Source organism: Plectropomus leopardus, chromosome 14 (genome assembly GCF_026936395.1).
Source record: "Plectropomus leopardus strain MGB_pleo_1.0 chromosome 14, ASM2693639v1, whole genome shotgun sequence".
NCBI lineage: Eukaryota > Metazoa > Chordata > Actinopteri > Perciformes > Serranidae > Plectropomus > Plectropomus leopardus.
This window is the reverse complement of record NC_142189.1, coordinates 24319610-24347127: the sequence shown is the minus strand read 5'-3', so window position 1 is coordinate 24347127 and position 27518 is coordinate 24319610. Positions and strand designations below refer to the sequence as shown.

Below are 27518 nucleotides of genomic sequence, written 5' to 3'. Positions count from 1 at the left end.
AGCTTTTAATTTCATATTCAATGTTTATATTTTATTAACTGCCAAAAATTTTAACTGCCGAAACAAATGCAGTAACATTCACGTTCACATTTTTGGGTTTCTAACAGAGCTGGTTATCACCAAAAAAAAATGCAATATAGTGCATCCTTAACAAAGTACCAAGTGGTATCAAAACTTCTCCCATCAAAAAATATCTGCATTCCATTCTTTCTGCACTCACATCTAGAAAAAATGACTATTTGTATGGTTTTCCTCACAGCCAATTTCTGCATGCATTCTTCCATGTAACACAACATATGACTGGATATATTTGATGGCATTAGCAGTTCAGCTAGCCAATATGCCACCAAAATCCACAGAAGTCTGGTGCCAAAGAAGTAGAAAAAAAAGGTATCAAAAGAAGATTTGAAATGGTATTGATATCACTTTAAGGATACTGATATTGGTACTGGTATTGTAATTTCTTAAATAATACCTAGCCCTAGTTTCTACCAAAAATGTTTTGTGTTGGTCTGAGGGTTAATGGTTGAAAAAAAAACTTTAAAGGGGGTTTGTTATTGAATAAAGCTTAAGAACCACTGATCTGAACTGTAAAACCAACAAGATCATCTGATATTTCGGGCCTAAGGGTAAGAGACAAAGAAGGTCTGTACTTAAAAAAACTTCAGTGATGTTCTTAAGAGTTTCTAAAGACTTTGTGAGCATATGCTTAACTAGTCTAATCTTGAAGCACTTTATACATTACTCTTAGGACATTTTAAAAAGGAAAACAGGAGGCTGGGGGAGGACAGAAACCTTAACAGGCTGAACTACCAGCACAAACACAGACACAGGCCTAAGCCTGGAAAGGCAACACTGAACCTAAAAGCTTCCAAACCAACCAACACTCACTGTCATCTTCTTCATCCTCTTTCTTGTTGGTCTCCATGAGAGTTTCCCAGTCCAGCTAAGCTAAAATCAAGAGACACAGACTGGTTCCAGTACAACATCTAACCAAGCTGCTTCCCAAAATAACTCCCAAGAACATCGACAGTCCCTTCGCTCTGATTATACCCTGTGATCCCCTCACTCCCAGGTCCAGTGAGCTATTTACAGCCAGTTCTCACTTCTGACTCGCCCCTGCTGGAATGTCACTCTCATTTTTCAGTCGTGTGGACGGCTGACCCCGCTGCCACCTCATCTGACTAGTCAACCATGAGGCCCACGATGCAGAGAATGTGTCTGTGGGGTGACAGTGCAAACAAACACAGAGTATAAGGGCAGCAAAGTGGTGGCTGTGATTAGAGCGACTGTCCTTCACCATAAAGGCCAGTGTCCAATTCCCCTTGACAGCAGGCATCCACCCCGCTGGAGCACCCACTGGAAAAAAGACTGACTCCCTACCAGCTTCAGAAGACAGAGGTGAAGCTGAACTTCACCTGTGAGATTTCTAAAAAAAAAAAAATGCATTTTCTCCATTCACTGTACCAGTATAGAGTGCCAGTGGAATGAGTCCTAAAACCCAGAAAAGAGTCATTTTATATCTCCCGGTTCCTTTGAATGGGCACTTTGAATGGCTTTTTGGTTGACTGAAATAACATCCATGGTTAACATAAGCTTAAGGGACTTTTACGTGTTGTGTTATGACATAAAATGCCTCATTAAGTTACCCACAAACTAATTTTGAAGCTTTTATATGTCTAAAGAAAAAGTGGCTGAATAAGACTACAGAACATCATCACTCCAAACTTGGCTTTTACAGCCTTGTTGTGGTGGGTAATGTGGTGGTTTAGTTTGTTTCCTTTTTACTTCTGGAAATTGCATTCGAGCTTCAAAAATCAGAAAAGTTATGTTCATTTGTTTAAGATTATCTTGCTGAGCAAAACCTGCAAGTATCACACACATTTGTTTACCACATAGCTTATTTTCTGCACTAATCCAAAACCTAATGGAAAAATTCTGTTTTTGACAAGGGATCCAGGGCGATGCAATCCTCCACATCAGCCTACAGTAAAACATCATCCCTAAAGCAATCTATAATGGGGTTTCAATATAACATAAACGAAGCTGTAGGCTAAAAAGTAAGTTGCATCCGCCTACAGAACAATGCATCATATTGTAGAAAATACTGCAATAAGAGAAGAGCAATAGGGATGCTGGTAGTCATTTCTACAGCACACAGTAGAAAAAGCACAAGTGTTACTAATAACAATAATGATGCCTCGATTCTACTCAGTTGACCCAGAGAGCCACACCAGTTTGACAGCGAGCCAGCATGTACACCCATGACTGTGAAACTGAAGCAGCTAAATGTAACTCTGCCATCAGTCATTCAACCATTTACACCCGCACTTTTCCCACTATGACATGTCAATATATCTTCTAAGCAAGCGCCTACAGAACTTCTCACCTCATATTTTACCATTTGATTGAATCCATAACGGTCTAATAATCTAACAATACGGTGTCAGCAATGCTAAAGATTTAAGCTTTTATTCTGAGTAGTTTGATTCATATCATGATAGATTTTTTTAGGAATGTTAAAGAGGAAACTTTCATGTTAAAAAATTCACGCAACTTCAAGATTATATCTTGAAAAAATACACTGAAATCAGGATTATTATGACATGGTTTCGTAATTAATTTATTTTAGCCAATAGGAATGATTATATAACACATTGCAGTTTTATGCGGAGTCCAAATCCCAGTGTGGAAACGTTTACATCGCCCAGCTTTAACGCTCAATCAATGCAATACCAGAGTAAAGATTGCCCTTGAGGGCTATATAATCTAATTTTCTAAGCACAATTGCTGAGGGAGGACTAGCTTTTGCAGTATAAAATATAGATAACAACACCAGAACTTCCCAGGAATACCAATTAAACCAATACACTGTATATGATAGCTTTCAACTACCATGGTCTCATGTGTCCTGCACATGGCGGTATAGAGAAAAAAAATGTCTGTTACAGTATTCGATTACAATCCTCTAAAATGAAAGCCTCAAGTGGAAATGATTCATTGAACATAACATGCAGCATCACATGCAAAAAAGACTAGTGGAAGATGTTAGAATTGGTGTTCAGATAGTGTTTCTTCAACTATGAAAAACTTGAACATGCTGGTAAATGGTCACTTAAGCATGTACTATTTACAAATGGTTATTTCTTAAAACATAAAATCACACCACAAGCTAAGACAAAGAAAACCCAAGCATAAACTAAATTTCATTATTTCTAATACCTGAGACAATATGAATTAATTAACTTTATGAACTGGCTCTGGTTTTTTTTTTTATTCTTCATTTACTGGAGGCATGTGAAAGACAAAAGATTGCAAAGGGTCATTTTAGTCAGTTTAGTACCAACTTTTGTGTCATTGAAGAGTGAGAGGAGATATTCGTGATAACTCTCTGAGGTCACTGTCTGTCTGTCTGTCTGTCTGTCTGGAGATTAGCACTTTGCAGTGTGACCGGGGACAATGGCCCACTTTTGCAATAAGCCTCTCCTTGTTCGTCAGACTCATTATGTCACGCTACTTTCATCCTCGCAGCTAATGGAGAGACAATACTGTGACATGTTTCAAAGTGATAACTCAAATATTTCGGCACCCATTGCTTTGTGACTACTTATTCAGACATGCAAACTATTTGTCTGTGCGCAGTGTATACGAATCATTTAAATGCCACCTTGAACACTACAATCATTACAATGTAATGCCATAAATTGTTACAACATTTGTTGCAGGACTTTGGCAGGACATAAAAACATGCTAGAACCATAATACCTAGATAAAATATAAAATCAAATGTGAAATCAAGTCACTAAAATACAGTATATGTTGCACTGCGGAGTCTTGACTTTGTTTCAGCATTTTGTAGCTGTCTTAGTAAGCTGGCATTTTTCACAGCAGATATTTTGACTTGTCATAGCAGGAAAAGCTGATAGAAAACAAATTTTTAATAGATTGCTTAGCTCCAAGTGGCCATGTAAACCATGACAGCGAGCCAGCTTGCACAATAACAGGACCCTGTATCTAGCTCACCTAAATGGAATGCAGTCTGTACTAAATATATCATACATTGTAGTTTTATGTGCAGTCAAAATCTCAATGTGAAAATGTTTGCATTTCTCAGTTTTAATGTTCAGTGTAATACCAGAGTTAGGATTGCCTTTGAGAGCAATATAATCTAATTTCCAAGTTCAATTGCTGAGGGAGTGCTAGCTTTAGTGCTGAGAGATATAGATAATAACAGCACTACTTTTCATGAATACCAATTAAATTAATACAGACTTGGTAGCCCCATGTGTCCTGCACATGAAGCTTTAAAGTTAGTAAGACAATCATTTTAAAATATCTGTTAAACTCATAAGGGGCTATGCTGATGTCATGGGGTTGCAGCAGTATAGCGGTTTGAAAGCATACCGTGGTATGAAAATCAACAGTTATCATACCATGTACATTATGTATCGTATTGAAAAAGAATGCGACTGGAAAGAGAAGCTCACCTTTATTTTAGCTATTTTCAAAAGGGAGACTTATTACTTATACTTCCATTTTAAAAAAACTATTTCAAGTTTTAATTATAGTAACAAATCGATTGTTCTACCAGAAGCAAACCTTGTGTTTTGATTCCTTTCAGGTTCATTGTAAGTGATAATAATTATGTGACGAACTCGTGATATTTTCTGAGACGGTTATCATCGCCCTGTGCAACCCTATGGTCAAAACCCAACTTTAATAAGAAATCCTCAAGCAGAAATGATTCACTGAACATAGCAGGAGATGCTCACACTGTGAAAAGAAACAAACTGTTTTACCTTTTCAAGTGACTGAATGTCAGAGGACATGTTGAGGTCATTTTTTTAATGATTCAACTTACCGTCTCTACTTCACTCAACTTAAAAAGTTAAGTTAAGGCAGCCCGGACACTGACATTTTTATGTTACAAACAAATGTTGTTAACTAGTTTGCTTAGTTCACGTGTCCCTGTAAGCCATGACAGTGAGCCAGCATGCAAAATAATAATGCAGTCAGTTTTAACGTTATCAGTTACAAGCACTACTTGCTGTGATGAGACAAAATGTCTGCAGTGAAAAAGAATATCACATTAAATATAATAACTTCAAAGCCTCTACACACAAATGGTCCACTAGCACAGGTGTTTTTCACTTGGCCTAATGAGACTCCTCAAATATTTTTATTTGCACATGCACTTGGTGACTATTCCCAGCATAACATTACCATAATAGTGACAAAATGTCATGTCTATCATTAGGGATGCATGATAATATCAGCACGTCATCAATATTGGCAGATATCAGCATTAAAATGAAATATCGGAATCCGCCAACATGCTGATTTCTGCAATTATGACAAACCAATTTCTTCCTCTTGGTTTTTTGTAATTGACAAAGTGTACATGTACAAAACATCAATGCTAAATTGGAGGATTTTTTTGTACTTTGAGCAATGAATGAATATCATACACATTGAATAGCACTGTATTTTATGTCTCCATCAGCTGGTATGCGTAATCTGATGTTAATTCCACTACAGAAGAGACTTGATGATCACTACAATGAGGTGAAGGGAAAGTGGAAATATTGATATCGCTTATCAGCCAAATGAGTTATTATATATCAGCATATCGGAAAATAAATCCAATATCGTGCATCCTCTTCAGTTTTATTATTTCTATCATTAGATAAGGTCTAATCACTCTGACCAATTCAAAACACTTGTGTGAATCCCACTCATTTACAACGTTACCACAAAACTCTTCCAAGTTATTTGCAAATGAATACACAGATATTGTTCCACAGTTGGGCAGGATATTCCCTTTATCAGCTTAGATTTAGCTAGGGTTAAGTCATGTTTTGTTTACTGATGAAGACATCATGCTAACTTACTCAGCAGTGACCACTCCCTCATCTCTCAGGTTTGAAGCGTTGAAGGCAACTGAAGCTATGTTAGCTTATCAAATGTTAATAACACTTCTTTAACTGATTATTCAATCAACTTTCTCGCATGACACATCTGTTTTTTATCCCAACATAAGACAACCGACATCAAACTGTTAGCCGGCTAGCATATTTTGTCAAACCGGCTCGCGTTACACTAACGTTACATCGTATTTATTTCAGTCCATAACTGGTAAATATAAGCAGTTAGCAGCCACATATTCTATGCTAATGCATTGTGGAAAAAGTTACCGAGTGAGACGGAGTGCCTTCTCTCTCATGTTCACTCATGTTAGCTCCTCAGAGGTAATGTTATCCAGCACAAATACTGGGCCGAGCACACTGACAGCTTAAAATGCACTTCACGACCAGAAATAGTAAAAACAGCGTACCTTGTTCAACTAACGGTACACAATAAAACATTTACATTACCTTGGCCTTGCTGCTCGTTTCAATTCGCTCATGGGGAAATGACTAGATAGTCAATAAGTTAGCGGATTTAATTTCCGTCAATTCCCACTATGTTGTCCATGGCTAGGGTACATCCGGTTTTGGCATTCGGGTTTCAGAGTAAAGGCGTTTATTGTACGTTTCCGGTCTTCAAAATAAATGTCCGATTAAAAAAGGCGCAAACTTCATGCAATAGAGATTGGATTCAACGGCATGGTATAGTACTGATGAAAATAATTCAGATTTCGGGGAGGGGGGGAGGGTAAAAAATTTTGAGGATGCAAAAATAGGCTAAATCCAAATACTGAAATATCGGTAGGTCTATGTGTAAGTAAGTAAGTAGGCACCTCTCATAGAGAGGACTCACAAAGTGCTTTACAAAGGATAAAGGAAATACAAAATACAATAGAATATAGTATGCAATCAATAAGATAACAATTTAAACACAGAAAACAGGAATGCAATCAATTACAGTCATAAAAATAAAGATAGACATATAGTCAAAAATGTTCGGCAAACGCCTGTCTGAACAGAAGCATTTTTAACTGCTTTTTAGAAATGTCCACAGTGGGCACAGCTCTCAAGTCCTGTGGAAGAGCGTTCCACCATCTCTGTGCAACAGACTCAAAGGCTCTATCACCTTTAGTTTTGAGCCTGGTGTGGGAGACAACCAATAGGCCCCGGTCAGCTGTCTTGGGTTGTCTTTTCAAGGAGAGAATATCTGCACATTTAGCCTATATCTATACTTAATTGTTTTAATTTTTATATGAACTATTTCACTGAATATGACTGGGAAACTCACTTTGATGATACATTGATCTCTTCTAGAGCACCCAAATAACCAATGGAAACTACTCTGAAATAGAAAATACTACACCATATTTGCAAGTAGCACTGTGGAACAGAGGTGGACTGTACATGGAAATACTTTTTTAGTTCAATGCTTCTTTTATTATTTCTGCAAAAGTCTGGGAGCTACATACACATACTGGGACATAATCAATCTTCCCATTCAGCAGATGTCATGCAGAGTCAGTGGTGTAGGAGGCTGGACAGTGGACACTCAGTGTGGTTTCATCAACCTGAAGAGCCCTCAGCATATCCAGCTACCTCCGTCAAAGACCTTGCCCTTTACTGGTTCACATAAGTCCCACTGGTTCAAGTTTAGGTCAGCTCAGAGTCATTCATCCTTTCACCAACACCCATCACCTTGTGGTTATCTTCTGCAAGTGTGTGTGTGTGTGTGTGTGTGTGTGTGTGTGTGTGTGTGTGTGTGTGTGTGTGTGTCAGCATGAGTGATGGAGGGAGGAAAAAAGCCCTTAGGCCTCAATGTTTTTAGTTAGGTGGTGAAAATAGCTCCTAGAGTTATGAAATAAAGAATCTACAGCTTTGAAAAGAAAAAAAGTTGGTAGCATGCACAATGTCACAAACACTGACACGAATAATATCACAAGTCATAGGCTGCTTATAAATGCATTTAGTCTAACAAAGCCTTCCATTATGATTCGCTGTGTTGCTAAGCTGAAGTGTATCTTTTTATATGGTCTTAATTAAATTTATGTTGACTTTATCTCACTGAACACAGCCTAAATTAATGGTGCATGTTATGACTAAATCAATTTCTCACTTGCTGTAAATGTGGGTTAAAAATATGCATGTATGTGAATGAATTTTTATTGGCAACATTTAGTGGTAAGACGGCACCGTAGGAAATTGCCCAGGAATGTTCCACAGTATAAATATAAGGAAATGTATAAGGATATCAGCCTTCATAATGTACATATAGTCTATATATAATTATACATATTCTTTATGCTGTTACTGTGTAACATTTCTATTCAGTTTCCTATTGTTTAACATTTTAGGACTTACAGTGCAATATTATTAAGTAGGCGTTTTCTATTGCATCTGTAGCATTATGCCAAAAGTGATAGGTGTACAAAGTGTATATAGATTTTCATATTATATTATTTTTATATTATCTTATTTATTTTGTCATTATATCACTCAGTCAGCTATTTCACATTTTCCCCTTGCCTCTGACTCTTGAGCTGTTGTAACACGTGAATTTCTCCAGTATAAAGTCTTATTTGATCATGATCGTGGGTGGTGATGTAGCCATCAAGTGTGTTAATTATGGCTCAGGTGCATTTTATTGTGAAAGTATTGTTATTTGTGCTCGGATCACTGTTTCCATGGAAACGCAAACAAACCGGCTTCAGCACTGGCAGTGATTTCTCTACACTCACTCTGCTCACCTGCGCACAAGCCACGATTTTGATCTGCCTTTCAAAATGGACTTGAACAATGTCAGACGCGTGTCCTCAGCTGGGTACCGGTTACCGGAACCAGCCAACGAGACCAGGCCGACAACGACCCGGCAGCCAGCAGCGGACAGGACGCGCTCCGCGAAAGGAGACGCGGTGTCCGCGAAACAGAATCCAGACAGAAGCGACCCCGTCAAACAGGACCGGGTGTGGAAAGAGATGGTGTGGAGTGAGAGGAGAGGAGTGCGGGAATGGTGAGGGGGACTCTGGTAATCAAACTGTTCTGGCATCTGCCTCAAAACATGTGAAAATCAAGTTTGGGATGTCAGGACTTTTCCACAATATTGATTACAAACCACCTGTGGCAGTTCATATTAATTCAAAGGTCACCAATCTCCTTTGTGGTCCACAGGGAGAAGAACTGGAACTTTCTCAGGAACTATGATCAGCTGGTAAGACTAAATGTGTATATAAACTGGCTTTCTCAAATGTTGAGATTCCTCCTCCTCTCATCAAGAAATATTTCCTGGCACAAAACTTCTGATTATATTCAAATATGGTCTTATATTTCTCAAGGGTTTTTTTTTTTTGGTAAACATCCTTGCACTCAGTAATATTATGATGTGCATGGAAACCATGAGTAATATTGCCCATTGTTGCATATGCATAGATTTCAGGGTGGGGGCAGGGAGAAAGTCCTCCTCAATATTTAGGACACACTGCAAAGATAAACTTCTTGTTTTAAATAAAAAAAAGTTAGTGTCCAGTCTGCCTTAAATTTTTAAGTTGTCTGAATTTGAGAAGACAAGTTGGATCATATCAAAATTACTTCAACTTGTCTTTTCAAATTAAGTCAACAGTAATTTTAAGGCAGCCTGAGAGTAGGAGAGGAGTTTTATTCTGACAAAATTAGGGGAATTTTCATCTCAACCTGATGCAGACAATGGAGAAAATTGTGCAGAAAACAATCAAATAACCTCTGAATATATACAAATATGGTATAAGAATTTTTCATGAATTTTCACAAATAGCATGGCACTTAATTACACTAAAATGTGCATGGGAACAACATTCTGCATTGTTGCATAGATGTAAATTTAAAGAGAGGATGCATTGGGCGAGCCCCCCTCAATATTTACAACACCATGTACAAATAAACTGTTTGTTTTAGAGAAAAAGAAAAGTTAATGTCCAAGCTGCCTTAAATTTGACTAAATTTAAAAAAGACAGATTGAAACATTTCAAAATTACCTCAACTTGTCTTCTCAAATTCAGTAAGCTTAAAATTCTAAGGTGGTCTGAAAATGGCAGAGGACTTTTATTCTGACAAACTTAGGGACATTTTCACCTTAAACCTGTGCAGAAAAGGCCCAAATTTTCCATTTTAGAATTATAAGGTTCTGTTTACATTCTGAACAGTTTTGAGATGTTGAGCTTTTGAGCATGTTTTTCCATTCCAAATAGCAAAATTGGTATGTCCCCTTTTGTTTTCTGAATGAAAAGTCCAAAAGTCTACCTGTGTGCGTATATAGGGGCAGCTGAAGCCAGAGGAGACTTTACCCAGCTACGTGTCACTCTTCTCCGATCGCGTCCCCAACACCACCAATCAGATGTTTGGCAGCAGGCTGTCCACTCCGCTGGGGAGCGATCTGGTCAGACTGGACAGGCTGCTACTCTGGTCTGCAGGCAATCACAAGCGCAAGCAGGATCCAGAGATGCTGCCCTGCTAGACCGCTCTGAAGACAGATTAACCTCATCATCTGGACCTCTGCACATTAGGTCTTTTTTAACATGGACGCTAAAAAGCGGGGACTGCTGTCCTTATGTGGAGCTTAGATTTTCCTAGTTTTTTCTAGTTTGGCATGGTGTGGCACTCACCATAGCTCAGCCTAACTGAGTTTAGATTTCATGTTTCCTTTTGTTATTTTGGTCATTTAATGACAATACAAACATTAAGCCATATCAGGGAGGGAGTCAGGACTAATAAGAAAATGATGTTTGCTCTCCTGCATGCGCTAATTTGCTAGATATACAATCAATTTCATATTGTACTTAATGTGCAGAAATGTCTTCATTTATCCACAGGTTGGATATTTTTTTGCAACAAAAAATGTACATGCACAGAGTACAAAGGCATTTGTTCACTGATACAGACAGGTGAGATGGACAGGGACACCTGCAGATCAGATTCAAGTCATCTGAGCTCCATCAGGTGTTTAATCGGATACTTGATAATCTAACAAGATACCTGATCAAATTTGGATGAGTGAAAGGTTGTAACACCACTACTTTTCTCTGTGCACTCAAATAGCGCTGCAGGGACATGCAAAAAAAAGTAAGTAGGGTTTAAAAATAGCTCCTTTTCTGCTTATGCTATAGGAATATATCTTATTTTGGTCTTAAATTGGTTATATTTTTTTATATCAAATGCTTAAAATAGCTGCTACATATTGTTATATGTTTACCAGGACCTCTAAGCCATTGTTCCATGACGGAGGCATGGAATTACATCAATTGTTCGTGATTTTCATAATGATGTACATGCATCGGCACTTTATTTGAGCAGCAGCATGACTCAGGTTGTTGTAGCCTACTGTAGCAGCTTTAAAAGGCCATTGTGTATATTGTTATGTCATTATAAATCACTGCCTCTTTGCCTTAATTTGAATAAAAATGTTGGCCCCCAATTAATTTGAAAAACTTGTATGATCTGAGTCAAAGTCAGTTTCATTACAATAAAGATTTTAAAGTCTGAACTGATTTTGTCATGGTGCTGTTTTTATCATTCTGTGTCCTCTCTCTAAATGTGACGTTTTTTTGCGGTGCCATGAACACAGCGCAGGTAGAACTGGTTGTGATAAATGATCTGCCAATCCGGTCAGATCAATGGCTGAGAGGAGCATCTGCAACAAGGCATCTGAAAGCAATCTTTTATACCGAACACAATAAAATAAAGTTAGACTTTCAGTATGCCTGGTGTCTGCTGCTCCATTTATGTCAATAGTAGCTCTGCATTACTAGATTGTGTTGCAAGGAATAAGCATAGTATATATATATATATATATATATATATACATACGGTCCACCTCAATATATAAAATCAATTTGTGGCGCACATGTTTTAATTGAGGCGTCTGAACAAATAAATGAATTTGTTTCGATGTGTATTGTCTCCCCCACTAAAAACTAAGTAGATGAGAACTTTCACTTTCATAAAATTGTAGGCCTCAATAGACCTTACTCAAAACGAAACTGATGTTATTGGAAGATATTACATGTAAAGATGGACAGTTTGTTTTGAGTCATGGTGCGTGGATGCTTTCCATCATGTGCATGCAGAGTAGACTCGGGACTTTTATGTAATTTCCAGACTGTTGAAATGCATACTGATTTAAACGAGAAAAAAGGAAGAGGGGAATCACTGCAAGTTCCGAAATGAAGACTTCAAATGCTTTGGTTCATTTTTTTTAACTTGTGAGCACGACAGGCCAATCAGGTTTCAGAGGATGTATGCGGAAGTGAAAAAAGATGCCGGCAGACGGGAAACTGTCAAGTTAGCAGAATTGTAAAAGAAATAAAACAACTTTATCTTCAAAATAAAAGTTTATTTATTTTTCTGTTTGAAGAGTATAGACAAAGTAGCTATTTTCAGACTTTCAATAAAACCACAATCGTATTTTATGTTTTGCTTTTGGATTTTTACCACTTTAAAATCGGCGCGATTTCAAAATAACCTATACTTTCTTTTATTTTGAAAGTTCAAAACTTAAAGGTTTTCTTAATTGATCTACCTTGACACTGGTTTCGGCGCAGCAGCAGCATCTGGGTGCCACTTTTAGCAAAATCCTGTGAGATCTGATAATCCAAAGCTCACATTTTGTTATTCCATCCCCAGACAATGGCGGACGATATGTTGTTGCATGCTGCCAATTTCAGCACACTGTTTGTGTGTATGGTGCTGAAATTCCCGCAGATTTTTGTACTGATGAGAGCGAAATCCACGAGTGGAGTCAGCCTCAACAGTCTGCTCCTCGAGTTGATCGGGTATGTGAGTGTGAATGCTGTTAATGATGATGATGAACAATGCAACTTTTGGGGAAAGGAGTGAAATTGTAAACATATGCTAAAGTTTTCTGTGCAATACTTACTTTCATTTAACTCTGATGTAATTCTGATGAAATGACTTCCTGTTCCGTACTGGTTATACCTCATGTAGAGCGAATCCCACCTCCGAACTCCTTTTGAAATGTTTGTAATTTATTTTTCTTTAACCCTTTAAACTCTGGATCAACATCAGTTTTCTCGTTCTTCTTTCAGACGCCTTTTATAAGCATTTAAATCTCTGAAACATGAGCAAATTTTGCTTGAACTTCTTTTGAAAACATGGGAAAAGGGCAATCAGCAGCTTAGCCTTAAATGTCCCGCGAATTGAAAAACAAAATAATAAAAAAAAGGGATAAGAAAATTACCTTAAAATGACTTTAAAATTAGTTACAAAAATTTCAGTAGAATCAGTGGAAAATTATCAAATAGAAATGGCAAGAAAACTACATTTATTGTAATTATATATTTAACATTAGGTTATAGTAAAATATATAACATTATTTATTTTTATTTTAGCAATTTGTTTTAAAAGTTACTTCCTTTCTTTCCTTCTTTTTTGTGTGTGCTTATTTTCAGGTGACTTTCTTTTAACTTTTTTCTATTTTTTCACTAATTTTTGGGCCGTGTCTTGTTAAGGTGGTCACCTTCTTCTCCCCATGTTTTTTTTTTAACAGAATCAAACCACTTTGCTTAGGTTTTAGAGAGGTAAACATTATTTAAAACTGCTGCTGCTGAATCCCTAATATATAATGTTAATTACTACCAATTAATAACATACACAAAATAAAACGTTATAAAACCTGTATTAGTGTGCCACTGTCTGCAGGGGAAATGAAGGAAATTCTCATCCTCATACATAGTGATTAGGACGAGGATGTAAAGCCTTTTTTTTCTTACACAAGGTGTGAAATAGGACATGTACAGTAGAGATTGTCTCCTGGAGGATCCCTAACTGAGTTTTGAGGTCCGCAACTGAAAAGCTTTGAAAAAAAAATTAATCCTCCTGCAAGGGCTTTACACTCCCCAGCTGCGTGTTGTTTAGAGAGCTGAGGATTTTGGTTGAATTAATGAGGGCGAGGAAATGTAGCCGCAGTTAGGCCTGTGTATTCTAACATCTGTGTGAAGCAGTGTGAAGCCTGAGGCTAAATCAGTGCAGTGGGTCGGTTCTTGAGTCTGGAACAGGAAGTATTGACACAAAAAAAGCTATAAATCTGTCTTCAAACCTGCAGTTAGAATTGCCTGTTGGGGTAATGAGACTTGGCCAAACTTTTATTTTTGTGGGTTTTATAAAAGTTCTACTAGGATTGTATTAAGTTTCTGTCTCAATGGCTGTATAATTTCTCAGTGTCTTGTCTCTCCCCGGTGCCTGGCAGTAGCTGCACTCTCCTAAATGTCTCTACTGTGCTGGTGAGCGATAGCCTGCTGTCATTGTGCATGCTACAGTGAAATAGCCAAGCCTTAAAGCTGCATTAGGTATAATGTTTATCTAAAAGTAAAAGCCATTTAGTAAAATATTACATTGGCATCCCTTATGGTAATCAAACTTTACTGTTGCCATTGTCACTGGTGGGAAAAATCAACATTCACACAACACATGACCACATCTCAAAGTGCAATTAATATCTTTTTGCTCCATGGTAGACTTAACTTATACTGTGTCTGCAGGCACTTGAGTGGCTTTGTCTTTTTAAACTCACTTTCCAGTCAGAACAAACACAACCACACAACCTATCAGAGTGTAAAATGAATTTGCTCTTTATGTAAATTACAAGCCACTGTAAGTTGTGCTTCTGATGATGTGCCATAGTCTTGTTCAGATAGACATTAATAGAATTACTCACTGGAACTGAATGTAAGTGCAAAATTCAAATCTCTCTCAACCACTACTGTCAGTGAGAGCTCTTTTTTTTCTGTGTGAAAAAGCCTTGTGCAGCTTTAACTTGAATTTCGTTGATTGTTTATCGTTATGGCAACTTCACCTCACATCAATTTCTCAGCCATCACTGTACCTACAGAGAGAAACATCCACAAACCAGCAGCCTGACAACAAATTAATTAGGGCTGTGTTTATGCAAGAATGTGACGTGACGATACGATACGATACGATACGATACGATACGATACGATACGATACAATACAGGAGACATATCATTATGGGTCGCAATTCAGTATATTGTAATACTGTAAGCAAGGCAATATATTGTGACTTTAAAAAATAGGAATACTATCATAGTATCAAGAATATACAACCACATGATAGTAGAACAGCACAGCACTACTTTTTGTACAATCTGACCATCAGAGCAATTCACATTTGCTTATATCAGTAATAAAAAATAAATAAAAGTGATTGCAGGATTCTTAAGGTGAAAAAATTTAACATTAATAATTGATAGTGTTTAGGAGAATCAATATAGTATCACAAATTATAATACTGTGATACTCAAGTCTATTGACATCTCTTACACCCCTAAGATGCATCCAGCTACATTTTAGTGTGGTAAGCTGGATCTTCTGCTGTCGACTACATTTAATTAAAGGCTGAGTTTCTTAAATCCCTTCACATCAGGCTTTGAGTGATTTGTTTTTTTATTTGCCACTCACCCAGTCTCTGCCTTGTTTGCTCTTGAACATTGCTTCTATGTTTCAGCTTAGTTAGTAGTGATTATGATATGACACAGTAATAACCAGACACAATCTACTTTACAGGTACATTGTTTTTGTAACATATCAGATGTACTATGACTACCCTCCTCCAACATACCTGGAATATCCTATCCTCATTGCACAAGGTGAGTTGTCTGAAGTTACATGATATCCTTTTAAAATGTGTCGTGTTTAAATTTTGGTGTGGTTATAACTTTGTAGGCAAATATCATAAATCTGTGTGATAAATATATATTATAGGGCCATACCAAATAAAAAAAAACAATAGAACAACAATATATGTTATTATTTGCAGAATTCCAAAAAACAATTGATTTGAAAATTTGCAAAATATGTATTATTAATAGTCTACTTCGATCCATATTTGTTGGTGTTTAGCCTTTCAAACACATTTCTGATACAGTCAAAAACTTTTTGCATTCCCACTTTTCGCGGACAAACAGGGCATCATACATTACATTTCTTTGTTACAGGAAGTAGATCTCATAAAATAGACTAGTTCATTTAATCCAATTAATCAATTCTAGAATTTTGTATTTCAAAAAACAACAACAGGGTAATATAAAATATGATGAAAAAATGAAAAAAGACATTTGATACAGGCCTAATATATAATATTACATATATCCCAAATATTACATTTTAAAATTATCTATCATATGTCTCTTGTTGGATCTAGATTAGTCCCTGTATGGTGAAATAATTAAAAGGAGACAGACCTCAAATGTGGTAACTAATCTTATCATAGCAAAGCAGACCATCAATTTGATGATTATGTCGCTGTTGTTTAATATCACACACAAGGGTCTGACAGAAAATCAATAGATCACCCTCATGGTTGACGTGGGCAGCAGCTGATGTCATATGAAAATGTTCTAGTGTCACAGTAATCAGGTTTAGTGTCCTAACAAATGACTTGACATGGGTCTCATTGAGAGGGGCATTCAATCGAATACGACCTTTATTGATCTCTATTTGTAACCATTACTACTGTACTCAAGCTTCTACAGCTGCCCGTATTCACCCCAAGAGCCCCGTTACTGACATCTTAACAATGCAGGACTCTGATATTTTTTGCATCTTTAGAAACAAGTTTGTGACCAGAGATTTTAGATCCTGGGTGAGTTAATGAGACAGTAAGAACTAATATCAGTGCCCCTTGTTCTGTGAAAAGTGCAGTCCATTGATCACGTGTGTTATAATTTGCCCTCTGTCCTCAGATGCCTTTCTTCTGCTCCTGATCTTTCACTACAATGGATGCCTGCGGCAGAGCCTCATCTACACTGTGCTGTATCCTTTCATCACTTTCAAACAGCACAGGATGTGAAAGTGTTCGTTCAGCAGTCAAGACGATCAATGACCCATCGGTCTTTGTTGATACATTTTACAGTACGTCTCGTGTTACTGCCTTAACCTAATGTGTTCAGGTTTGTCGGTGGTTGGAGGCTCCTCACTGTGGAGAAGTGGATCATCGATTTGGCTATGGTAATAGACAACTTCAACATCAATCATAAGTCACAATATGTCACAAAAAAAGCAAAGAGATGGCAAGTCATCAGTCAGGAGTAATGAGGTGGAGATCTGAACAGAGAGTTATCCAGACCTCATTGCACCTGGTGCATCTCAAGAAGAAACCCAGACTTTATAAATGCCAAATGGTCTTGTTGGTTAATGAGATGAATGTGTCTGAATGTGTATTTGCATATAAATAGGTGAGAGCAGTGAACCTGCAACTGCTTTCCACCTAAAAGTTTGTGCAGGCTAACGAAAATGTTTGAAACTTTCAAGCTGAGTTGTAGAGTTACACGGGTCATGAGGTTATATAAACTAGCAGAAACAATGGAGAACGCATTTATATTCAGTCTGACCTCTCTCTGACCACTCTCTTCTCAGAGCTTGTGCACATTCATCAGTGCAGCGAGTAAATTTGCCCAACTGCAATGCCTGTGGAGGTCAAAGGACGCTGACCAGGTTAGCGGGCTCTCCTGGGCTATGGCTACCTACACATGTATAGGTGAGTATTACAGTGTGGGCATGAAAGCACACTGGTGCTGGACTTTCACCTTTCCTGGTTTCTCAACATGAAAACTTTAGAGCAGGAATAACGTTTTTTTTTGTTTTTTAAAACTAATGTCCAAATTGACAGACATTTTAGCTGTTTTGCTGTCCACCAGCTCCTAGGAAAATATCTGCCTCTCCAGCTACTAAATGTGCCAGTATGTCTTGCTGTTTGTAAGTGGACAGGTAGCAATACCTGTGAGATTTAACATTGAAAACAGCAAAGGAAAAATTGCTAATAGGAGCCCTGAGAGTGAAACAAAATAGTAGTTTTGGGCTGTAGAACCAATGACTTAAAAGATGTTGAAAAGCTACTTAACAGAGTGCTCCAGGAATGAGTCCCAGAGCCTGTAAATGAGTTAGCATTTTAGCACTCGCGGTTCCCTCATCTCAAAGTCAATGTTTTGTTTTTTTTTTATGGGTATTTGGTGAAATGCCTGATATAAGGTCTGTGGTTAACGCAAGCTTAAGAGGCTTTCAGGTTTGTTCTTCAATTTAAAATATCGCAGTAAATACGCTACATGTATTTTTGACGCTTTTATGTGAAGCGGTTGCTAGTAAATGGCTAAATGAGACTAAAGACCATCAACACGCCAAACTGGGCTTTACAGCCTCTTGGTGGCAACGTTAGTCATATGCTCATAGCTGTAGCCTAACTTGAGCTTTTCAAAGGGAAAATCCCATTGGATTTTTGAAGAGAGAACCAAGGCGATGTTAACTTCCATGTCAGTCTACAAAAAAGCATCCCTGCGCCCATCTATTACCTCTATAAGGGCGCGTTCATACTTTCTTGACGAAAATAGATTTGTTCGTTTCAAATCTTGTGAGCCCTCTCACTTCCATGTGTCCTTTATGTTGGCATACATACAGCCAACAGACAGGACTAAAGGGCAGACTCAAAAGCTAAAGACAAGAAAAAACTTAGCGATGGATGAGGTCTTAATAATGTTCCTTTTAACCGCGGCAGCATTGTAGGTGGCGGTCATCTATGAGGCCATTGATTCATTCCATTTGGCCGTTTTTTAAATGTCTTTGTTGTCCCCTACGGCAAATCTCGCTTTAACTTTGCTATGATCTCTGGTGGCATTGCTCAGTTTAGTCTGTAACTGTAAGCTTTTGGAAAATGCCACAAATACAGATGAAATAAATATAAGAGTAGGGACAGAAGGCTCCAAAGTGCCTCAAAGTAACTAACATAACTTTCTGCAGTAAAGAGACTCAGCTAAGGTCACCATGGTTTGTCGGTATTCAGGAACAAATACAGTACAGTACAGTACTTTTCTGAACCCCAGAAGGACAAAAGAGGACACATACCCGGCAGTGCAAAAGCAGTATTGACTGATAGTCTTGTCATCCTTGATCTCTACATCTCCTCTTTTGTTTATCAGAAGCCTCAAATGCCGTTGTTTTGTGTTGTTCACCACGGTTAACTTTAGGAATATATCTCTCCGTTGCATACTGTAGTAATTGCTGTTGGCTTCTTGAAACCATATTGCCTGACACCCCAAAACTATCGAGTAAATACTGCAGCACCTGGCTAAAGGGAACCAACATCACCATGTTTCTGTTTGTTAAGCTTCTCTGACCAAGCAACAGTAATCAAGGGAGGCATGACTTAGGAAGGGTCAATTTGTTATAATAAAAAAAACAAAAACAATTTTGATTGTAAAGGCTATGGCATTTAATTATCGGCAGGTTTGAAAAGCCGGTGAACACTGTCATGAAATTCTATATTGATAATAACAAAGTCATGTATGGATCGCAAACCTTTGGGAAATGTCTCATTAGAATCAATTAATTCAGGTAAACAAAGTCCTATAAACACCCAGTTTAGTCTGGGATACAATAAATACGTATCAAAAAAGGCGATCTCCACTTTTTAAATGAACATCATCTTCCCGGGTGTCTTTTCCTCAAAGTTTGGCATTCCTAATACATTTAGACACGCCTAACCAATTTCTGACTTCTACTTCTCCCCAAAGAGCTGTTACTGTAATGTTTCTGTTCATGAATATGTATAATACTATTTACTCTGCTCCTTATTTAATAAATTAGAAAATTCCACGCTTCATTAATTAAATATTAGATGCTCCCTTTGATAATGAGGATGTCATTAACTCGGCTTCCTCTTTGTTTCAGCGCGAATTTACACCACCGCAGTGACAACTGGAGACATGCAGGGTAAGTTAAACTGAATTAGAAATGACTGTGGGATGTGTGGTATCCCACATAGGAATTTTACGATCTCAATAAACATCTGAAAAAACTATTTAAAAAGATTTATTTGAAGCATTTTGTGTCCTTTGTGACCATTGCCTTTTTGAGGCAGTGTTTGTGTCTCTGTGGGTGTTTTGCAGTCATTTGTGGTCATTTTTTTGTCTCTCTGTAGCTGTTTTGTGCCCATTTTGTGTCTCTTTTAAGCTATTTTTTTGTTTTGTTTGTCTCTTTGTTGTCATTTATTGTGTCTCTTTATATGCTTTGTGCAGCCAACCGTGGTCTTTTTTGTCTCTGTAGCTTTTTGTGTCCATTTTGTGTCTTTCTGTAGCCGTTTTTTGTTTGTGGGTTTTTTGTGTCTCTTTCTACCTGTTTTGTAGCCATTTTGGACGTTTTTGTCTCTCTGGAGCTTCTATGTCTCTTTGTGTTTGCTTTGTGTTTCTTTGTAGCTATTCTGTGTCCTTTGTAGCTGTTTTATGTCCCTGTTGTCATTGTGGCCATTTTGCGTTTCTCTGTGTGCCTCTTTGTAGTCGTTTTGTGTCTCGTCATTTGGTCCTATTTTTTTTTTTTTTCTCTTTTTTGTAATTTTGTCTCTTTGTAACTGCTTTACTCAGTTTTAATCCGTATGTGGCCATTTTGTCAGTTTTTGTCATTTTGTCTTTGGGGCCATTGTCAACTCTTAGCACACCAAAGGACATTCACTTTAGCACCTATGTCTTCTGCTCATTAGTTTGTGATGTCAAAAACAGTTTCTTCTTGTTAGTGTGTCTGAATTCTTAGTAAGTTTTGAAGCATAAGTGTGTTAAATAAAATGTCCCTCTTTGTCTCAGTTCTGGTGCGGTTCATCGTCATGACTTCCCTCAACATGTGGGTGCTGCTCACTGTGCTCTACTACCAGAGACGCAGCAGCAGTGCCAAGAAGCAGGAATAAGCTTTAAACCTGCAATTCACTGCCATGTCTTCCAGCTTTGTTTCAGCAGGGATTACTGAGTTACTCTGGACACAGCCAGGACCCAAAACAAAACTGACGAGTAACAACGGTTATGTAAGCGGCTTTCGTAGTACTGACCCGTAAAATGTGCTTTTTTAAAATTGTTTTTACCTCAGTATTGAACCCACACAGCTTTTTATTACATTCCAGTTACTGAAAATCTATTACGTGTTGTGAGAGCAGAGAACAGTGCTTTTTCATAATGCATGTGATAAAATGTAGTATTATTAGATATGACAGCATAAGCCATGTAAAACTTAAATCTTCCTACTCAGGATATGAAATACTGTATTTTGAAAAGAGTTTCCGAACTATTTTAATAAAGTAAACATTCCAGCTTCTTACATTGTCATAATTTCAGTCAAATGCACTAAAAACTCACCCAGAAAACTTCTTGTATTTGCCTTTTTAAGACAGAAAAATAATTCAAAACCAAAAGGCACATCCATGTCTTTATTGTTGAAGTTGTTATTATTATAGAGCTGTTTGGTAGCAAACATGCAATCTGGATGTAGAGCCCTTAAATACAAAGTGGACAAGGCTGTATAAATAATATAATGTGCACTGTATGGCATGTAAAATATATACTGTGTATATTTATATGTATAAAACATGCTTCTTGGTTAAAGGAGAGCACTCGGTACACACGCACACACACGCACACACACACATAGTTACTCTCCACCTGCTATGTAAGCCACATACACAACAATGTGCCCAAACTCAGAGTTTGGTTACTTTTAATACAAAAATATCAGGACAAAACACTTAGAAAAACTTTCAATGGAATAGTGCTGCTCAGTATGTTGACTCATGGGACATGATTGCATACCTTCATTTTTTTCTGCTTCATATTGGTCATTTTGATTGCTAGGAATGACTAAAAAACTACATTTCTATCAGAGGCCTGCGGGTGACAGCACTTAAGTGTGTGGCCTGAAAAGGCAAACACATGCAAGTTCACTCAGAGCAGTTGGTGATGAAATGGGGCTTTAGTCAAGTATATTTGGATAGAAGTAATACAATGCCTGCGTGTCATCTCTGGTAAAGCCCAGATGTACATTCAAACAACAAAAGGAGCCGAGCTCGGATCAGGAAAGCATTAACGGTGCACCCCTTGAGTTCAGTAAACATTAACCCTCATAACTGACAGTGCAGGTTTGAAAGATTATAGGACTGTGAGGATCTCATGTCAGGGTCTTCATCTAATGCCATTCAGAGCAGGATTCTGTTAAAACCATTAATGCAGTCATACAGACTGGTGATTTAGAGCGTGCCTGAGTCAGAAATCTGAATAAGAGCCACTCGAGGAATTATTTGCTCAAATCCAGGAGCAATATGACACTCTTTCCCCACAGCTGGTTTGCTTAAGTACCTTATTCAAGTTTCTGTGACCTGTGTGGACGCGCACCTGAAAGCAGAATCGTGTGAAGCGAGAAGCTACAATCAGTATGTTAAAGAGTCTGAATAAAAGTACAGATACTGTATCTGGGATCAAGTTCAACAATCTCAGCTGTATTCAGCCAACAAATTACAGAATTTACTATCTTCTATCTGAGTGTAGTGTTCCCCATTAAACCCTTCATATTGTTCACAATCATTAAACGCAAGAAAGTCTTTTCATTTGGCCACAAGAATCCCCAAAAGGTGGTGAGGAGTTTAGAGTTTTCCTGTTGGGTCCTTCAATCAGACAGTGTGTCCTGGTGAGAAGTGTTGAGGTAAGTGTATCCCCCTCTTGCCGGCCCTGGTCGGGCGCTAATAAGAGCTCTCTTCTGTTCTGTGGGAGCTGAACGAGCTACTCCAGCCCCCAGAGACACTTAACTGCTCTAGTTAAGGGCCCGAGACAAGACTTCAGCTAATGTGCTTACAAGCAATCCAGCTTGGTGAAAAGATCACAGGTGTTCAGGTGAGTTTTGGTAGTCGTTACCGCTTCGAGAGCCTGGGAAAGGAGTTCAACAAAAGGGGAGAAACAGACTTTGTAACTCTCACAGGCTGAAGCACGACAGGGTGGGTTGTGGAGAAGTGATGTGGAGTTCAGTGTGCTGATCTGCAAACGGAGCTTTGTAAAGTCTTTGATATAGGAGAACACGCACCCCACCACCCCGACGAGGTGACACACTCCCAAGCAAGGTTAACTGGAGGGGAAAAGAAACAGATTTAAAATTAGTCTCAGCAAAAATGTTCAGAGGATTGCAAGAAGGAATGTCCAGATTGGATATAAATATAACCACAACCATTAACTGTAGAAAAAAAAGTGGACGTAGCCTCCGAGTTTGAAAAGTGAAGCCAATGCTAAAGTGCCTTAAAGCCAGGGTTTCCACATTCATTTATTTGTGGTGGCATGACACAATATCAACATCTGTTCATCAAGTTCAAAACTGGAGTGTTCATTAGGAGCTCCGCTGTAATGATTACTGTTCAGTTATTGATAGCACCACACTCTAGGCGCGCAGAGTGTACTCTGGGCACAGACGGAGCAGCACAGCAGCAGGCATAATGAAATTGAAACTTAACCATTCAATGCGCTGAGTCTTGCTTTCACAATGATGCTATTTCTCCCTTTATTTATCACCTCAGTAAACATTTTGCCAATAACTTTATGGTCTCAGTCAGCAGTTCCAAGTCTTCTTCAATACCTTTTGATTGTATTTTGTAAGTTCTGGTCCCATTTAGAGTAAAATAGATGATAAGGCAGGGTACGTTTTAGGGTGTGGCTACTTTGTAATTTACCAGCTGCCACCACTGTGCCATGTCAATCAGGATAAAAGCATAGCAATATATATCCATGGCAGCTTTAACCTCTCATCCAAATATGATCACGTCTGGCTCTAAAAAACACCAACACAGCGACAGCCAAAATGCCAAATTCAAGGCTTCAGAACTGGAGTCCACAAACCAATGGGTGATGCTACGGCAGCTAAGTCCACTTCTTTTCTCCAATCTATGAGTTCAACTCACTTATTTCATGTTTGGTTCCTTTGCAGTCAAGACCCTACTGCATATACACATCTGTCAATAAGACTTTATGGTACTATGTAATAATATGTAATAATACAAGTCCATTTTTCATAAATACCAATTAAATACTTTTTTTTTTTTTAAAGAACCGTGGCTGGGATATATACAGAAAGGGGCAATTTACAGCAGAAAAAGTTAACTTGTCAGTGCTCTCTGGTGGACAGACTACATTATGAAGACATTAAATTGCTGTAAAAATATCCTTAAATGCTGCAAGGATAGAGCAATATATGTATACCAACACAATATATCTGCACTAAGCCAAAACCCCAGACACACAGGGCTCTAGTTTTAAAGAGAAAAATATATGTGTAATACCATTTTATATTACCCTTAGATATTTTATCGCAAACAATGATAAAATAATTTAATTTTAAACACACAAAGCCAATACTTTCACTTGCAAAAGAGTGTATGAGAAAGAGTGACGTAACCAGGCATTTGCATTGAGTTCAGCCACTAAATAAATTAATTATGAAAAATCCTAAAAGTGAGCAAGTTTCTGTTTTAACCCAGGAGACAGTGCATCTGCTTTCATTTAAAACACCCAGTGGCAAGCTGATTTAAGCTTTCCAGTAAGCAACTGAGGAGCCCCAACAAGCACATGCACCATGACCAACATATGTGGACATAGCCCACCACCAGTACCACCATGAACTGAAAACCAGGACTGTGTCTGGACATTTAGTGCAAAAAGACATGTTTTGGTTATAAACACATACACACATTAGGAGATTGAGGTGATTACAGAATAATGTCTGCGTAAAGGAAGAACATTGTGGGAGAAGTCGTCATTTGTACCACTGTGTGAGGCCACTTTGGGATTCGCTCATTCTGAAGCCATTTGACCTGTGAGGGTTGAGGTCAGAGGACATGAGGTCACAAAAGATGGGACATGTTTAAGGACATCAGCAGGATTATATGACTGCAGAAAAGCACCTTTATCCTCAGTAGCTTTAAAGTCTACTCTTATGTAGACCTTGTGCTCAGCTACTAAAGGTCAACTCACATTTTTAAAGATAGCAGAGAATAAACACCAGAGGGTCCTAAAACACTCAACCAGTGTTTCACTCTCCTTAAAATCTTAAATTGATGCCTCATGGAAACGGCATTCCACTGCCACTGAAATCAACGCACTGCACAGCACAGCACACACTGCACACAGTGTTACCATATGTGCTCATCAGAAATGAATAGAGGAACAATCATCATCGATATCATCCAAAGCCCAGTGCCAGTCCTGAAGACCGAAGTCCTCCAATCTGTAAGGGGAGATTATTTTTGATGGCCAGGTAACAATTACTGCACATACAAGCCGGTATCCATAAAAACAGTACATTCATGTTGAGTGTAGGGATTGCCATTGTTCTCATTTAAAGAGACTGCGGTGTTGTGTATTGCTATGGTGAGACAGGCTGAGTCATTCTCTGCACTCGCTAACTTTCTCACACAAAAACACCTCTCACTGAACTCTAGATGGCAGGTTTTATACTCCTCTACAAGAACGGCTCCACTGCATAAAAATAACAGTCTTTGGGGTTCACACCATTAGCTCTCACACGGGTTGAGTATGGAAACATCAACTTTGCTTTTGTTACATTTGGTGGCTCTGAATGCACGATACATGAAACCAACACATCATTTTAAGACTGCAGTGGCAAGGAGATAACAGGTAATAAAATAGGTAATATTTTCAGCATGTTTAATTTGGACCATTTTTGAGCCAAAAGATTCAGAAAACTCGAGTATAATACTTTTACTCGAACTCGTCAGGGTGGAAAGCCTTTGAAACAACAACTAGAACATGGGACACAACTCTCCACTACTTCTGCTTTTCCTCTCAATGACTTTAATAAAGGTCACTTTCTCAATCAGGGTTCCTGAAGCTAAGCTATACCTATAGGTAAGTTAGATTTAAGACTTTTTAAGACTTTTTTTAATGCCATTTAACCAATTGTTACCAATTATTTTCAGGATCCATAAAATTATATTTCCCATGTCTCAGCACTATTAAAACTTTTGAAATGTTAATTTAAGACATTTTAATAGCCGTTAAGTCCATATTTTTAGATGCCTTTGAAGACTTTTTTAAGATCGGTGGAAACCTTGTCAATAGTGTGTATGAAAACCTGAAAAACTCTGCTTAACTGAAGACCTCCTGCATATCCCAATATTTCAAACAAACTGGAACACAGCAAAACTTTTGACTGTCAGTTACTGAAAGATTTTTGTTTTGAAGCTTTTTCACAAAGCAAAACCTTCTGACACGATCATCTCTCTTCTACCTGCTCTTGCTGGTGGGGAGTTGTCGACTGGGCCTCCTCATGGACTGGCTTGGTTGAACCTTCATGGAGGCGCGTGGCGAGGAGCGTGCAAAGTGCTCTGGTGGTGGAGGCTTCTTGGGAATCTTCTTGACCAGTCGGCTGACCCACTTCTGCTGCTCCTCCTGGGACACGGCCAGCAGCAAAAGATTCTTGGCCGAAGACACGTCGTAGTTCACTGGGGGTAGAAGAGACGAGCAATTTTCAGTTATAGTCTTTAGTTAGCTTTATTAGCAACATTAGTTTTGCAAAGAAATTCACAATTTCTTTTTCAAATCCTAAAGATGCATGAAAAAAATCTATTTGTTCATAGATCAGTTTCTATCGGAGGCATCTTACCTTTGCACGGAGCAATGATCTCCTCCTTTTTGTCCATGTGGTCCTTATGGCACTTGATGTGGCAGCGCCGGCACTCGAGTGCAGGCGGCGGCTTGAACATGTTCCACAGCGGCTTGGTGCATGCCTCACAGTTGGTGGGGAAATGGTAGAGCGTGGGGATGAACTCGTGGCCCTTGTGGCAGATGTAGCTGGACTTCTCTCCGATGGGCAGCGGATCCACCGGGAACTCTGGCTCCTTTTTGCTCTCACCTTCATTGGCATAAAGAATCTGTAAAAATTGAAAGAGAATTAAGATATTATGATGATTTTTGTCTAAATTTGTGCTTTTGATCATCCAGAAGTTGACATTTCAAATTTTTAGAAATGAAACTATTAAACAGAGACAGACCTGGAATATCCTGGGAATCTCTTTGGCGTCAGCTCGGTACACATCTGTTTGAGTGACGGGCCTCACATGGAAGAGTTTGCTGTGTGAGGAGAATACGTTAATGTCTCCTCATCACAACAAGTCAGCCGTATCTCAGTTCAACAACAAATGCCCCTACTAGGAAATAGTGAAACAAACTAAATCTGACTTGAGTCCTGGTTTGTCTTCTCAGCAGATGTGGATTAGGTGTTATACTCACTCTATATCAAGCACCATGTAGGGAATGGACTGCTCTTTGTCTTGCTCGTTGTTGTAGAAGAGAATCTTCTTGCTGCTCACTACAACATACTACAGCAGAACACACATGGTGAGGTTAAATGAAGGAGGGACTGTTCTCTCATCATTATCGAAGCAGCTTCATTCCATAGAAACACAATGAGATCAGAATAGACATTTGCATTCAGTTTGGAACCACACATCAAAAACACCACCAAACTGTCATTTTACCACCTTAGAAATATTGCTAAGGTCAGACCATTTCTCTCACAGGCTGACACTGAAAAGCGAATGCACCTTGAGGCTTGACTAGCGTAATGCCATCTTGTTTGGTCTTCTTAAAAGAGCTGTTGGCCGCCCACAACTCACTCAGAATGCAGCAGCCAGAATACTGACTGAGACCAGACAAAGAGATCAAATTCACTGCACTGGTTGCCTGCCAGTTTTAGAACTGATTTTAAGATCCTCTTATTACTTTTTAAATCACTAAATGGCCTGGCACC

At 38.4% G+C, this 27518-nt stretch overlaps 4 protein-coding genes across 11 annotated transcripts in view; 2 read left to right on the top strand and 2 right to left on the bottom strand.

Moving 5' to 3' along the window:
- Nucleotides 1-6503, bottom strand: part of LOC121953616 (CAP-Gly domain-containing linker protein 4) — a 51536-nt gene extending 45033 nt beyond the window's left edge. For 2 of the 3 annotated variants that reach the window (XM_088087300.1, XM_088087302.1), the window contains exon 1: nt 892-1050. In XM_088087300.1, coding sequence (XP_087943426.1) covers nt 892-928 — 37 coding nt within the window. In that variant the 5' untranslated portion in view covers nt 929-1050. Of the gene's footprint in view, nt 1-891; nt 1051-6374 lie in introns of those variants that run through there. The other variant, XM_088087301.1, reaches the window with a different exon arrangement.
- A 2106-nt stretch (nt 6504-8609) lies between these two features.
- cimip5 (ciliary microtubule inner protein 5) lies at nt 8610-11384 on the top strand. The gene is made up of 3 exons (XM_042500211.2): nt 8610-8913; nt 9072-9111; nt 10192-11384. Exons 1-3 carry the CDS (start codon nt 8687-8689, stop codon nt 10387-10389), a joined length of 465 nt encoding a protein of 154 aa, XP_042356145.1. The 5' UTR covers nt 8610-8686; the 3' UTR covers nt 10390-11384.
- A 1065-nt stretch (nt 11385-12449) lies between these two features.
- Nucleotides 12450-21035, top strand: slc66a3 (solute carrier family 66 member 3). Its single transcript, XM_042501399.2, has 7 exons — nt 12450-12703; nt 15474-15556; nt 16652-16721; nt 16859-16916; nt 17325-17445; nt 19629-19670; nt 20534-21035. Exons 1-7 carry the CDS (start codon nt 12558-12560, stop codon nt 20632-20634), a joined length of 621 nt encoding a protein of 206 aa, XP_042357333.1. The 5' UTR covers nt 12450-12557; the 3' UTR covers nt 20635-21035.
- Nucleotides 21036-21133: 98 nt separating this feature from the next.
- rock2a (rho-associated, coiled-coil containing protein kinase 2a) overlaps nt 21134-27518 on the bottom strand; it is a 47188-nt gene continuing 40803 nt past the window's right edge. Inside the window, exons 28-33 of one of the 6 annotated variants that reach the window (XR_015778599.1) lie at nt 26999-27087; nt 26761-26839; nt 26373-26640; nt 25998-26211; nt 24435-24561; nt 21134-22829 (exon numbers count right to left, since the gene is read on the bottom strand). Coding sequence is in view for 4 of the 6 variants with exons in the window: in XM_088087147.1 (XP_087943273.1) it covers nt 24896-24974; nt 25998-26211; nt 26373-26640; nt 26761-26839; nt 26999-27087 (729 nt within the window). In the remaining 2 variants the exon portion in view is untranslated. The other 5 variants (XR_015778600.1, XM_088087145.1, XM_088087146.1 and 2 more) reach the window with 5 other exon arrangements.